An 11503-nucleotide genomic window follows, 5' to 3' on the forward strand; every position below is an offset into this window, starting at 1 on the left:
CCGAAGGAGCCGCGTTTCCAGGTCCAGGTTAAAGTTCATTCTCATGGAAACATTTCAGACTTTCTCTGAACTGTCATAACTCGGGGATTAGGTACAAAGAGCCAACGGTTGCCAGAGCAGGGACTGGGACCCGGCGACGGGGTGGAAGGCTACAGACCTCCCGCTGGAACGTCAGCGTGGGGAGGTGACCTGCGGCAAGTGGCGCTGCGCGGCAGATCTGAAAGCTGCGCGGAGAGTCAATCTTCCAAGTCCTGACCACAACAGACGGTTCCGGTAACCATGGTGACCGATGTTCACCAGACTTCCTGCGAGCGTCTCACAACACACACAAACATCCAGCCATTATGCTGTACATCTGAAACCAAAACGTTCCATGTCAACCGTACCTCAATTAAAAATTCTTTCATAAACAAATACGGAGAAGCAGCGATTCCACAGGAGCGGGCCTGGCGCCGGCGACACCGACACTCCAGTCGGTGGCGCTGCTCCCAGGGCCACCTGCCTCCTCCTACTCCTCAGCCAATCACGACCTCGAGCCTAAATCTTGACGTTGCGAGTACTCATGTGTGATTTTACTCTTCACTGGAAATACTGAAAGTGATTTAAAGACTGCCAAATCCAACAAAGTCTGCCTCTATGATGTTTCACGTGTTTAGAACAAAGAACGCTTCGCCATTTGCCCTTATTGGAAACTTCGACCGTGGGGGCAAGTATCCAGCATCTGAGTGACTGTGTGCCAGGCTGCTATTCACTTACCCTGGTGTCTCTCTCGGAAGCACCGTTTATAAATCCGATTATTTTAAAAGTGAAAACAGATCAAGAGTTAAACTATTTTTTTTTTTTTAAGATTATTTACTTGACACAGGGAGAGAGAGAGATCATAAGTAGACAAAGAGGCGGTCGAGGGGAGGGAAGCAGGCTCCCCGCTGTGCAGAGAGCCCGATGCGGGGCTCGGTCCTAGGACCCTGGGATCATGACCTGAGCTGAAGACAGAGGCTTAACCCACTGAGCCACCCAGGCACCCCATGAGTTAAGCTATTTCTTCAAGCGCAAGCCCCTAAGGGACAAAGATGGGTTCAGACCCAGCCAAGATGGGCCTCCATGCCTGTCTCTCTACCCTTACAGACACCAGAACTGTTAAATATGAAATCCTTATTAGCTAGTCAATCTTCACTCCTGTTAACTTAATTCTCATTATTAGCTCTACTTAAAACAGGAGTAGAAACTAGCATATGGAATTTTACATAGGCAAAGATTCTCTTCAGTCACTTTTATTGCTTTGGACTGTCATCAAGTATACTAGTACCTATTTTCATTGAGAAAAACTTTTATTATCTGTCTAGGTAAATCTTAAATTTTAACCTCCAAGAAGATTCTATTTTAAGATTTTATTTATTTATTTGACAGAGAGAAACACAGTGAGAGAGGGAACACAACGGAGGGCGTGGGAGAGGGAGAAGCAGGTTCCCCGCTGAGCAGAGAGCCTGATGTGGGGCTCGATCCCAGGACCCTGGAATCATGACCTGAGACCAAGGCAGAGGTCAAAAAGATTCTTAAATGTTTTTGAAGTTTTGCTGAAAAGTAAACGCTTGTTCATAGGTCCTGATATGCAAAAAGTTCCCATTTTAATGCATACACAACTATAATTTGCATTTCTCTACCAGGGAGTTCTCTATAATGGAAATTCACTGTAAAACACTGAGGGATTTCTGTCGGACACAAATGAAGTTCTCAATGTTTGTCAAATAAAGTAAACAATCTGAAAACAACACAGTGTCTCATGGTAAATCAGGCCACATGGGGCTTCAGATGCCAGCCACCCCAGTGCTTCCTCGGGGCGGCCTCACGGAACCGACACATCAGACTAGGGGGGGAAACAAATCCTCTCCACTGCGTCCCGCTTCGAAATGGGAACCAGACTATTGCTTAGAAAGGAAGTTAGTGTACCCGGGTCAGCAAGCCTCTGTGCGCGGGCCGGAGGGTAAGGGATTCCAGCTCGGGGCGGGGGGGGGGGGGGGGGGGGGTTGAGCTCCGATGCGAACGGCTGAGCCATCGGAAAAGCAGCTGCGGCAGATTCGCTTGAGCGGTCAAACACAGGGGACTGCGGGCCAGTGACCCCGGATTGACGGACACTAAAATCTGCATGTTATTACAACGTTCACGTGTTATTTACAGAGTTCTTCTTTTGATTTTTTTTTTTTTTTTTTTTTTTTTTAAGCATTTAACAGGGGCACCTGGGTGGCTCAGTTGGTTCAGCATCCAATTCTGGATTTCGGCTCAGGTCATGACCTCTGGTCATGGGATCCAGCCCCGTGTGGGGCTCCAGGTTGGATGTGAAGTCTGCTTAAAATTCTCTCTTCCCGGGGGCACCTGGGTGGCTCAGTGGGTAAAGGCCTCTGCCTCCAGCTCAGGTTGTGATCTCTGAGTCCTGGGATCGAGCCCCGCATTGGAATCTGCTCAGCAGGGAGCCTGCTTCCTCCTCTCTCTCTGCCTGCCTCTTTGCCTACTTGTGATCTGTCAAATAAATAAATAAAATCTTTAAAAAAAAAAAAAAAAGATTCTCTCTTCCTGGAGATGCCTGGGTAGCTCAGTCGGTTAAGCTGCTGCCTTTGGCTCAGGTCCTGATTCCAGGGTCCTGGGATCGAGTCCTGTGTCAGGCTCTTTGCTCAGCGGGGGGCCTGCTTCTCTCTCCACCTCTGCCTTCTTGTGCACTGGCATGTGCGCACACTCTCTCTCTGATAAATAAATAAAAATCTTTAAAAAAAAAATTCTCTCTCTCCCCCTCTCCCTCTGCCCCTCCCCTGCTCACACTCACTCTCAAAGAAAGAAAAAAAGAAAAATAAAGACTTAACAATGTAAAGCACATTCTTGGCTCACAGGCCCTGCGAGAACAGGTGGTGGGCTGATGTGGCTTGTGGTCCTTAATTCCCTAACCCCTGTTCTAAATATATACTCTGACATCTATTTGCTGGCAATTAGGTACTTCTATTTCATTATTAAGAACAATAAAAAGAAATGTGCTTTAAGGCTTTGTCTAAACTGCTGGTATACAGGTTTTTAAAACAAAAACTTAAAAATTACTTGCACCCCAATTACATCTACTGCAAGAGGAGCAAAGAGGTCAAACCTCACTTCTTTCTGGACCTCAACCTGCACAGCTCTCGTGCACAATCGAAAACACACCTCGGTTCTACAGAGGTTTCTGGTTACAAAGCAGCAAGTGTAAGTTCACTTGGAATGTACATTTACACGCCTCCAGTGAATGAAACATGGAGCCACATAGAGATGTGTGATAGCAAAAAGGCGTGCTCTGAAGTTCCACGACTAAACCGCCTCCATGCAGTTTAATTAAAACTGTCCCCAGTCACTTAAAAAAGGCCATTTTGGGAACAGGCCAGTAATAGAAAATGTTTGTCACGTAAAACTTTAGCATTCACCTGTCTAAAAAGATAACCTGCAAACTTTAAACCTTTATGTGGGATTGTTATATGGCTATACGTGATCGTAGCAAGAAACACATGTGTTATGAGCTATGATTTTGGCAATCCGGCTAATATTTAAAGACGTGCTCATGAAGCAATACCATTATTTTTATTAAAATAATGCGGGGTGCCTGGGTGGCTCAGTGGGTTAAAGCCTCTGCCTTCAGCTCAGGTCATGATCCCAGGGTCCTGGGATCGAGCCCCGCATCGGGCTCTCTGCTCAGCAGGGAGCCTGCTTCCTCCTCTCTCTCTGTCTGCCTCTCTGCCTACTTGTGATCTCTGTCTGTCAAATAAATAAAATCTTTAAAAAAATAAAATAAAATAAAAAATAAAAATAAAATAAAATAATGCTAATGATGCTAAATGAAACCTCTTTCTGCAGGAAACGAGTCGGTAGCTTCCAAGTCACCCCCGCCCCAGCAGAACAAAAATAAAAGCAAAACAAATCAGTCTGAGACTCACTTGAGTGTTTAATTCAAACCTATATTTGTAGTTTCTAAAATGCTGATCCACAGACCACTTTCTTGTTACACGTGTGTACCAATGAAAACAAAAGGCAGAGAATCACCGCCATCCCTGCAAAAGGAATGGCTCCTTTTCTAACATTTTTGAAAAATATACAATGTACGGTCCTTGCGCCTCAGCACAGGTGGCGACGGAATAAATACCCGGGCCGGCCCGCTGTCCTCACCGCGCGGGCTCCGCCTACTACCTGTTGTACGCCCGCTCCTTTTTGGATTTCTCCAGGGCCTTGTCCATGGTCTTCTCGTTCTCCCCTCGACACTTGGGACAGTACCACTTGCCCTTGGGTTTGTGATTCAGCCCCACGCAGGAGAAATGGAACCATTCAATGGGGCACTCGTCATTGTCACAGCCGATCATCTCTCCATAGGAGACCTGATTGCACAGACAGTACGTCGGCTCGTTTGGGTCAATGGGAAGGTCCGCAGGGGACGCTTCCCGCTCAGCTTTGGCCTTGGAGCGTTTCTTCTTCTTGGAGGCTTTTGCCTTCTTCTCCTTAGGCGTCCCGGAGGTGATGTCATCGTGGTCGTGATTATTGGCCGCGTTCTCTCGGTTCTCGTTGTTGCGCTGGCGCCGAGACCGCTTATTATTGGTCTTCTCCGCCTGCGTGATTGTCTCACTCTTGGACTTATCCTGGCCGGCTTTGCCGCTGTGGCCAGTGGTGTCATTAACCTCCTGATGGGCCTCAAAGAGCTCCACGTGACTGTCCACCTGCCTGGTCCGGTTCTCCACCAGCTCCACCATCTGACTCACGATCTGGATCTTCTCGTCGCCCAGCTCCTGGCTCCGAATCAGGGCTCTCTGAATGCAATGCAACACTCTCCTTTTCTGGACGCCGTCTGTCTCGCGTTTGAATTTCTCATAGTACTCATCCAGTTCCTTCAGGATTTCTGCAAAGGAAAAATAAGCATTACGTCCAATCGGTAAACACTACAGAGCCTTTTATTTAAATTCTCTAGTTTATAAAACAGTAATTGTGAAGGACAGAAATCATCAATGCAAGATTTCCTAGTGCGACGATCCTACAACGTACAGGCCTTTCAAGCGACTTTCTTGCCCCCACTGGAAAAAATTCCTGAAACTAAACACAAATACCAACACAGTTCCCATTTGGCAAAGTGCCCCTCAGAGCCCCCAAGGGACTCTACGTACTCAAAAGCGTGGGTAACGTTACTGTCGGGGTCGGAAACTGAGGGGAAAAATTTAAATTAGGTGGAGTGCTGCTACCCAAACTTTTCCTTTCTATAAAATTACGTGGTTTATGTTCCAGTTTTTACTCAAATATTCTTCTAACTTAAAGACCTCTATTCCCTTTATTTTAATGCACCAATGTCTAGAATACCGCATGAAGTCAGAGAATGTGTGTAAATAGTACCTAGTGACCCAGGCAGGGCCTCCGTCTGTCAGTCACATCACGTTGTCTGACCTTGCTCCTCTGTATTACTAAAAACAAAACTGGTTTGTCACAACTTAAGTCAGACAAGCTAGGTTTGCCTTAAAACAAAGGGGTCAGATTTTGCTTTTGCATTTACTGGTTAGGACAATACATATTCACATCTGTAAAAATCAACAGATTTTAAGACATAACCAAAACTAAAAAACCCTCAGTACTAAATTTAAACTTTGTACATGGGGGCACCTGACTGGCTCAGTCGGTAGAACACCTGACTCCTAATCTTGGGTTTTGAGTTCAAGCCCCACACTGGGTGTAAAGATCACTTAAAAATAAAATCTTAAAACAAAAAAGTGTGTATGATTTAAAAATGTAATTTGGAAAGTGTAATTAGGGGGTGTGTGGGTGGCTCAGTGGGTTGAGCCTCTGCCTTCAGCTCAGGTGGTGATCTCAGGGTCCTGGGATCGAGACCCGGGTAGGGCTCTCTGCTTGGCAGGGAGCCTGCTTCCCCCACCTCTGTCTCTCTGCCTACTTGTGATCTCTTTCCCTCTGTCAAATAAATAAATAAAATCTTTAAAACAGTATAATTAGGCAATTTCTAAAGATATAAAAGTTGTTAAATAATCTTGATTGAAACAAGGAAAATAAATATTCTTGCCCAAAACCTACTTAAATATAAACAGAAATTTCCAGAATTATTTTCCCCAAAGAGTAACAAATCTAAACAGTATCAGGGGCGCCTGCCTGCCTTAGTAAGAAAATCATGCACCTCTTGTTCTTGGGGTTCTGAGTTCGAGGGCCACGAGTTTGGTGTAGAGATTACTAAAAAAAAGAAATGAATAAAGAGTATCAGATTTTTCTCCTGAAACCATTTGCAGCCTCTTAAAATTAGGCAATTCTATTCTCCAGCTAGGAAGTGTGGGAGGCAGGATGTATAAAATGTAACCCTCATCCCTTCCAGATCTTATCTTTAGATAGTTATAAGACTTAAACCTAACACTGGAATAAAGACATGTACACAGACCAACACTGAAGGTTACTTAAATGTATATTTATTTCCCAGGCTATATTCTTAAACTAAAGATGGCTCTGAAGATACTTCCTAGAAGAACAATGTAGACCATCTACCACCCCCAGAAGGGAAGAATGCCACGGTACCAGTGTCTGGGAGTAATTAATTCTGAAAATAAATAGGCTCAACTTATCTAAATTCAGATTTTCATAGATGTTAAAACATGAGTTTCTGCAATTTATTTCTAAGTTAAGTGAATATTACAAAGCTATTATTTGGTTTAACTGGTAACCAAATCTATAAAGCCAATGCTAGCCTTTCACAGAAAAAAAGTTACTGTTAACATAAAATTCAGTAACCGGTTTTCACATCACAAGCAAGCTTACAGCCACGTGAAGCCTCGCATGTGGGAAAAAAACAAAAATCCCACCATGGAACTACCAGTGAGTAATTCTGTTACCTGCACAACGGCACGTATCCCTTAGACTCCCCCAGCGAAGTCCACGGTCAACAGAGCCACCGCCGCCCGCAGGTACAGCACCGGCCTGTCTAACCAGGCGGGTGTCCTGCGGCGCACCAGGAACTTCGGCTCCCTCAGCTGCAGCGGCCGCGGACCTTCTTCTGAAAACGCTCCACACCACTGTCCCTGCAGGGAAGCCACGGCCGCCACGAAATGAGCCTCCAGCAAAACTCATCTGACCCGTCCACCTGCTGTCGTACTCGCCCTGTCCACGAAGGCTGCACGGACGCTCGCTGGCACGCGGATGTCCGTGGCGGGGCGGGCATATCCGAACCGCACCTGACACCGCGGGCGTGACTGACCGCGGTCACGCGAGCACTACCTCGAGTGCCATCTAACGTGGTGCGCTGACCACGCGTCTGTCCGAACCATCTCCCACCGACGCAGACGGAGGAAAGGCCGCTGCCACGTGCGGCCTCCAGCACAGGTCGCGGGCACCGAAGCGGTGGGTGCGGCACCTGCCCGCGAGTGTCCCCGCAGCTCCCGGGCCGGCCGTCGGCGCCGCAGCGGGAGCTCCGCAGCTGGGGCCGCTCCGCGGGACGCCGGCCCCGAAGCAGCAACACAGTCGCGGCGCGGGCGCTACAGTCGCGGCGCGGGCGCTACAGTCGCGGCGCGGGGCGCTACAGTCGCGGCGCGGGGCGCTACAGTCGCGGCGCGGGCGCTACAGTCGCGGCGGCGCGGGGCGCTACAGTCGCGGCGCGGGCGCTACAGTCGCGGCGCGGGGCGCTACAGTCGCGGCGCGGGCGCTACAGTCGCGGCGCGGGGCGCTACAGTCGCGGCGCGGGCGCTACAGTCGCGGCGCGGGGCGCTACAGTCGCGGCGCGGGCGCTACAGTCGCGGCGCGGGGCGCTACAGTCGCGGCGCGGGGCGCTACAGTAGCCGCGCGGGCGCTGCCGGTGCGACGCGCCCCCCAGGCGCTCACCAGCGGCGCCGGCGACACGAGTCCTCCCATCTTCGCTCCGCGGAGTCGCCGCCCGGCTCGGCGCCGCTCGTCCCCGCCAGGGGCCACTCAGGCTTGCCCCGCTCCGCGCGGCCGCACCCACGGGCCATCGGCGGGACCACCGGCCGGTCCGTGCGTCCTGAGCCGCGTCCTCTGCAGCTCTGGAACCAGCTCTCGCCAACCTCGCTCCGGCCGCCGGCGCCGCCATGGCTCCGCGGCCGGAAGAGACCAAGCTCGGGCCCTTGAGGGACAGGGGCGGGGCCGGGCCCTCAGCCAATGGGGCGGCGGCCAGCGGGCGTCGCGCCCCGCCCCGAGAGCCACCGCCTCTGGGGCTCGCCGGGCCGTACGGCGGAGGCCAAGCGGGACGCCAATCACAGCCCAGGATCACCGACCACGGCCCGCCCTGCAGCGCCAACGGCCAATCCGAGGCCGGAGGCCGGGCGACCCGAAGACATTCAAATCAAGTCGACCTCCCCCTCCTCCTCCCCGCCCCCCAGAGAAACAAGGAGGCGGCGGAAACCAGACCCGTGCCAGTCACTGCGCAAAGCCCACCCTCATCGGCTCAGCAGCCAATAGCTCAGCAGCGGACTGATAAGGACATTCCATGGGGGACGCCGAGACCAATCACAAGGAGGCCAAAGCGGGACGTTCGCAATATGCTAATGAGACCCCTATAAAAGTGGCTGCGAAGCCCCGGCTCGGCTAGAGCGCGCAGGGGCGCCATGCCGCGGGGCTCTCCGTGCGCTCGGGACGTGGGCCGCTTGCCACCTCCCCCCGCTTCCGTTTCCCCGCTGCGCAGCCCTGTAAACACTAGTAAACTCCGAGCGACGATCCTCCCGTACACAGCCCCCCGCGCCGTGCCTGGCCTGGCAGGAAAGTTTCCCCAACAGCCAACAATTCCCAGCGGATACGAACCCTCCGCCTCCCTCCGGAACTCCGGGCAGCCGGGGCTGCAGAGAACGACCCACAGGTCCTCTTCCCTGCCATGTTCCTCTGCCGACAAGCTTTGCCGGCGCCCCCGAGCACAGCAGATGGGCGACTTCCCCGACCCATCCTCCTTCCCCTCCCCTGCCCTCCCCTGCCCTCCCCTGCCCCGCCGCACGCACGGAATAAAGCCCTCGCCCTCCGCGAACTACACCCGGCCACGCCGCCCCTCACTCGCTGTCCAGCTCCACGGGAGGCCCGGGGCCGGGGTCGGGGGGGCGGCGGCGACCCGGGCCGCACGGCGCGGAGTGCCGACTCCGGACTTTATATAACACTCAGATTCGGGACTGGGTGGGGGTGGCTCCGGGGATGGTGAGCAGAGCCGGGGACCCGCCGCCCGCAGCGCCCTCCCAGCAGCCCTGCGCGCAGCCCCGTCGCTGCGCCCCTCAGCCCCAGCGACCGCGGCACATCCCTCCCCCGGCGCCCTAGCCTGCGCCCCCTGCGCCCCCTCCCCCGCAGTACCCCGCCTCGTCACTTCACTACAAAGAGCGCTTTGCTCGCGCAGCCTGGCATGGAGACCTCCCGTTCCTCCTTCCTCCTCCGTGTCCGGGCTTCGCGCACAAGGACCTTGGCGAATCAAAGACGCTCCAGACCTTTTGTTCCTGCCCGGCCAGGCCGCGGGCCCGCGGCTCCTCCGGGCGGGGAACAGGACGGCCCCGCGGCCCGGCGGCGCGCCGCGACCGGCGGGGATGGAGCGGCCGCCCCCGCCCATCCCTCCAGCCGTACCTTGGTATTTCGCGTCGATCTCCCGCATCAGCGAGACGCTTCTCTGCAGGTCGAAAGGCAGAGACTCGATGGAGTCCAGGTAGTCCTCCACGTAGTTCACCAGGTGGACCTGCTCCCCGTTGGCAGGGCTCAACATGGTTCACCGAGGTCCCCGGCGACTCGGCGCGGCTTTCCGCTTCCTCCAGCCCCCGCCCCCTCGGAGCCCAGCGCTGCAAAATGCAAAGCTCCCGCCCGCCGGCGCCCCCCCTCCGGCCGGCCCCGCGCCGCTACATCTGCGAGCCGCGCCGCCTGGGCCCGGGGACCCGGCGCCTGGCGGGCCCGGCCGGCGCTCGGCGGCCTCTGGCGCGGGGCGGGCGCGGGCGGCGCGTGCGGGCGCGCACCCCGGCGCAAGGGCCGGGGCCGGGGCCGAGCGAGCGCGGGAAGGGGCGCGCGCCGCCCGCCGCGCCGCACTTGTCCAACGTGGAGAACCCAAATACCAGTTTCAAACACTTGGGAAACATTCGGCCCCCCGCACCGCGCATGCGCCCCGCCCCCCCACCGCCCCCTCCCCGCGGGCCCCGCCCCCGTCGCATCACGCCCCTCACCGGCCCGGCAGCGCGGGGGTGTGGCTTTGTCTGTCACTTTGGCTGGGGAGGGGGTCGCGGGGACAGGGGCGGCGGGCGAAGCGCGAACTTTACTAAGAGTTTCGCACTTGGAAGCAGAGCCTGTCGGGCGGGAATGCAGGACCATCCGGGAACGTGGGGAGCAGTCGGCCCTGCCGAAGACCCGGTCGGAACCGACTCGGTCGTGGGACGGCCGCCGCCGAGGCCATCGCTCGCCCGAGGCCATCGCTCGCCCGAGGCGCTACCGTCCTAACAACACCCAAGCCCCTCACTCTCCAGAGCCCCGCCGCAGAGCGGGACATAAGTACGGCCTGAAAAAGACTGGCAACACCGAGACCCAATCCGCTTGCCGCCCTCCCTCAGTCGGCCAATCGAGATGAAGAGGAGGCGGGGCGAGTAAGGATAACTCCTCCCAGACTCCGAGTACGAGAAACCCGCGTCCTAAGCGGGGCGGGGAGAGAGGGCGGGCCGTGCAGCGCGGAAGTGGTGGCGCATGCGCACTTGCAGGCCAGGGCGGCAACGGGCCCGGGAGGGAGGAGACCTACCATTAGGCAGCCGGACCACTGCTCCCAGCAACCTCAGCGGCTCGCGCGCCTGCGCGGTCCTCACCGCCTTCCCTTTGTGTCGCCGGCCGGAGCCCGGTTCAGAGCGGTTCGCAGACAAAGGGGCCCGAGAGTGGAGCTGCCTTCCGGACTGGGTTCCCGCAGAGGGCGGGGCGCCCCGACCCCCTCCCGACTCTGCCGTAGGGTCCACTCTCATTCGAAAGCCCCCCCCCAAAGCAGGGTGGGGTGGGGCAGACGTCCGGTCCACCCCCGGGACCCCCTCCCCGTACCATCGCGGCCCTTCCCCTCCCCCACGGCCTAGGCTCCCGGATTCGGGCTTTCTGAGAAGCCCGGCGCAGACGTTCCGGTTGCCTAGGCGACGGGCCCGCGCACCGGGCCGCCGCTTCCGGTCGAGGCCCCGCCCCGTGGGCGTGGTCCGCTCCGCCTTTGTCCGGCGGGCTCGGGCCTGCTCGGCGCGGACCGGCTCTGCCCGGGCTGCTCCCGGCCGGGGCGTGCGGCTGTGCGGTGCTGCCCGCGGCTGTGCGGTGCTGCCCGCGGCTGTGCGGTGCTGCCCGCGGCTGTGCGGTGCTGCCCGCGGCTGTGCGGTGCTGCCCGCGGCTGTGCGGTGCTGCCCGCGGCTGTGCGGTGCTGCCCGCGGCGGCCCTTGCCCCGGGGGGTCGGTCGGGGTGTCCTGTCGCGGCCTCTGCCGGGGGAGCCGGCTCCGCCGCGCCTGCCCGCTTCTCCCCGGCGGAGCGCGTGTCCCGGGGCGTGCGGGGTGCG

General features: G+C 56.1%; 1 protein-coding gene across 7 annotated transcripts; it reads right to left on the minus strand.

Moving 5' to 3' along the window:
• Positions 1–3944: 3944 nt before the first annotated feature.
• ING1 (inhibitor of growth family member 1) lies at positions 3945–11028 on the minus strand. 7 transcript variants are annotated; one of them, XM_004746031.2, is made up of 3 exons: positions 9580–9929; positions 6870–7055; positions 3945–4894 (listed from the first exon to the last, which is right to left on the minus strand). In XM_004746031.2, exons 1-3 carry the CDS (start codon positions 9713–9715, stop codon positions 4191–4193), a joined length of 1026 nt encoding a protein of 341 aa, XP_004746088.1. In that variant the 5' UTR covers positions 9716–9929; the 3' UTR covers positions 3945–4190. The 7 variants fall into 7 exon arrangements, with proteins under 7 accessions (XP_004746088.1, XP_044937242.1, XP_044937240.1 ...); XM_045081307.1 differs by lacking the exon at positions 6870–7055 and adding an exon at positions 6167–6219 and having other exon boundaries at positions 9580–9829; XM_045081305.1 differs by lacking the exon at positions 9580–9929 and adding an exon at positions 7852–9272.
• Between the last annotated feature and the right edge of the window lie 475 nt (positions 11029–11503).

This window comes from Mustela putorius, unplaced genomic scaffold (assembly GCF_011764305.1).
Source record: "Mustela putorius furo isolate JIRA1106 unplaced genomic scaffold, ASM1176430v1.1 tig00000551_pilon_pilon_pilon, whole genome shotgun sequence".
In the NCBI taxonomy this organism is placed as follows: Eukaryota; Metazoa; Chordata; class Mammalia; order Carnivora; family Mustelidae; genus Mustela; species Mustela putorius.

What these genes read in the sequence shown, in the direction of transcription:
- ING1 (XM_045081305.1), bottom strand. Translation starts at nt 8,077, where the DNA reads ATGGCGGCGCCGGCGGCCGGAGCGAGGTTGGCGAGAGCTGGTTCCAGA. An exon ending in TCGTGTCGCCGGCGCCGCTG is followed by an intron (nt 7,056 to 7,851) that starts GTGAGCGCCTGG and finishes GCTTCCCTGCAG; the next exon opens with GGACAGTGGTGTGGAGCGTT. An exon ending in GGATACGTGCCGTTGTGCAG is followed by an intron (nt 4,895 to 6,869) that starts GTAACAGAATTA and finishes TTTCCTTTGCAG; the next exon opens with AAATCCTGAAGGAACTGGAT.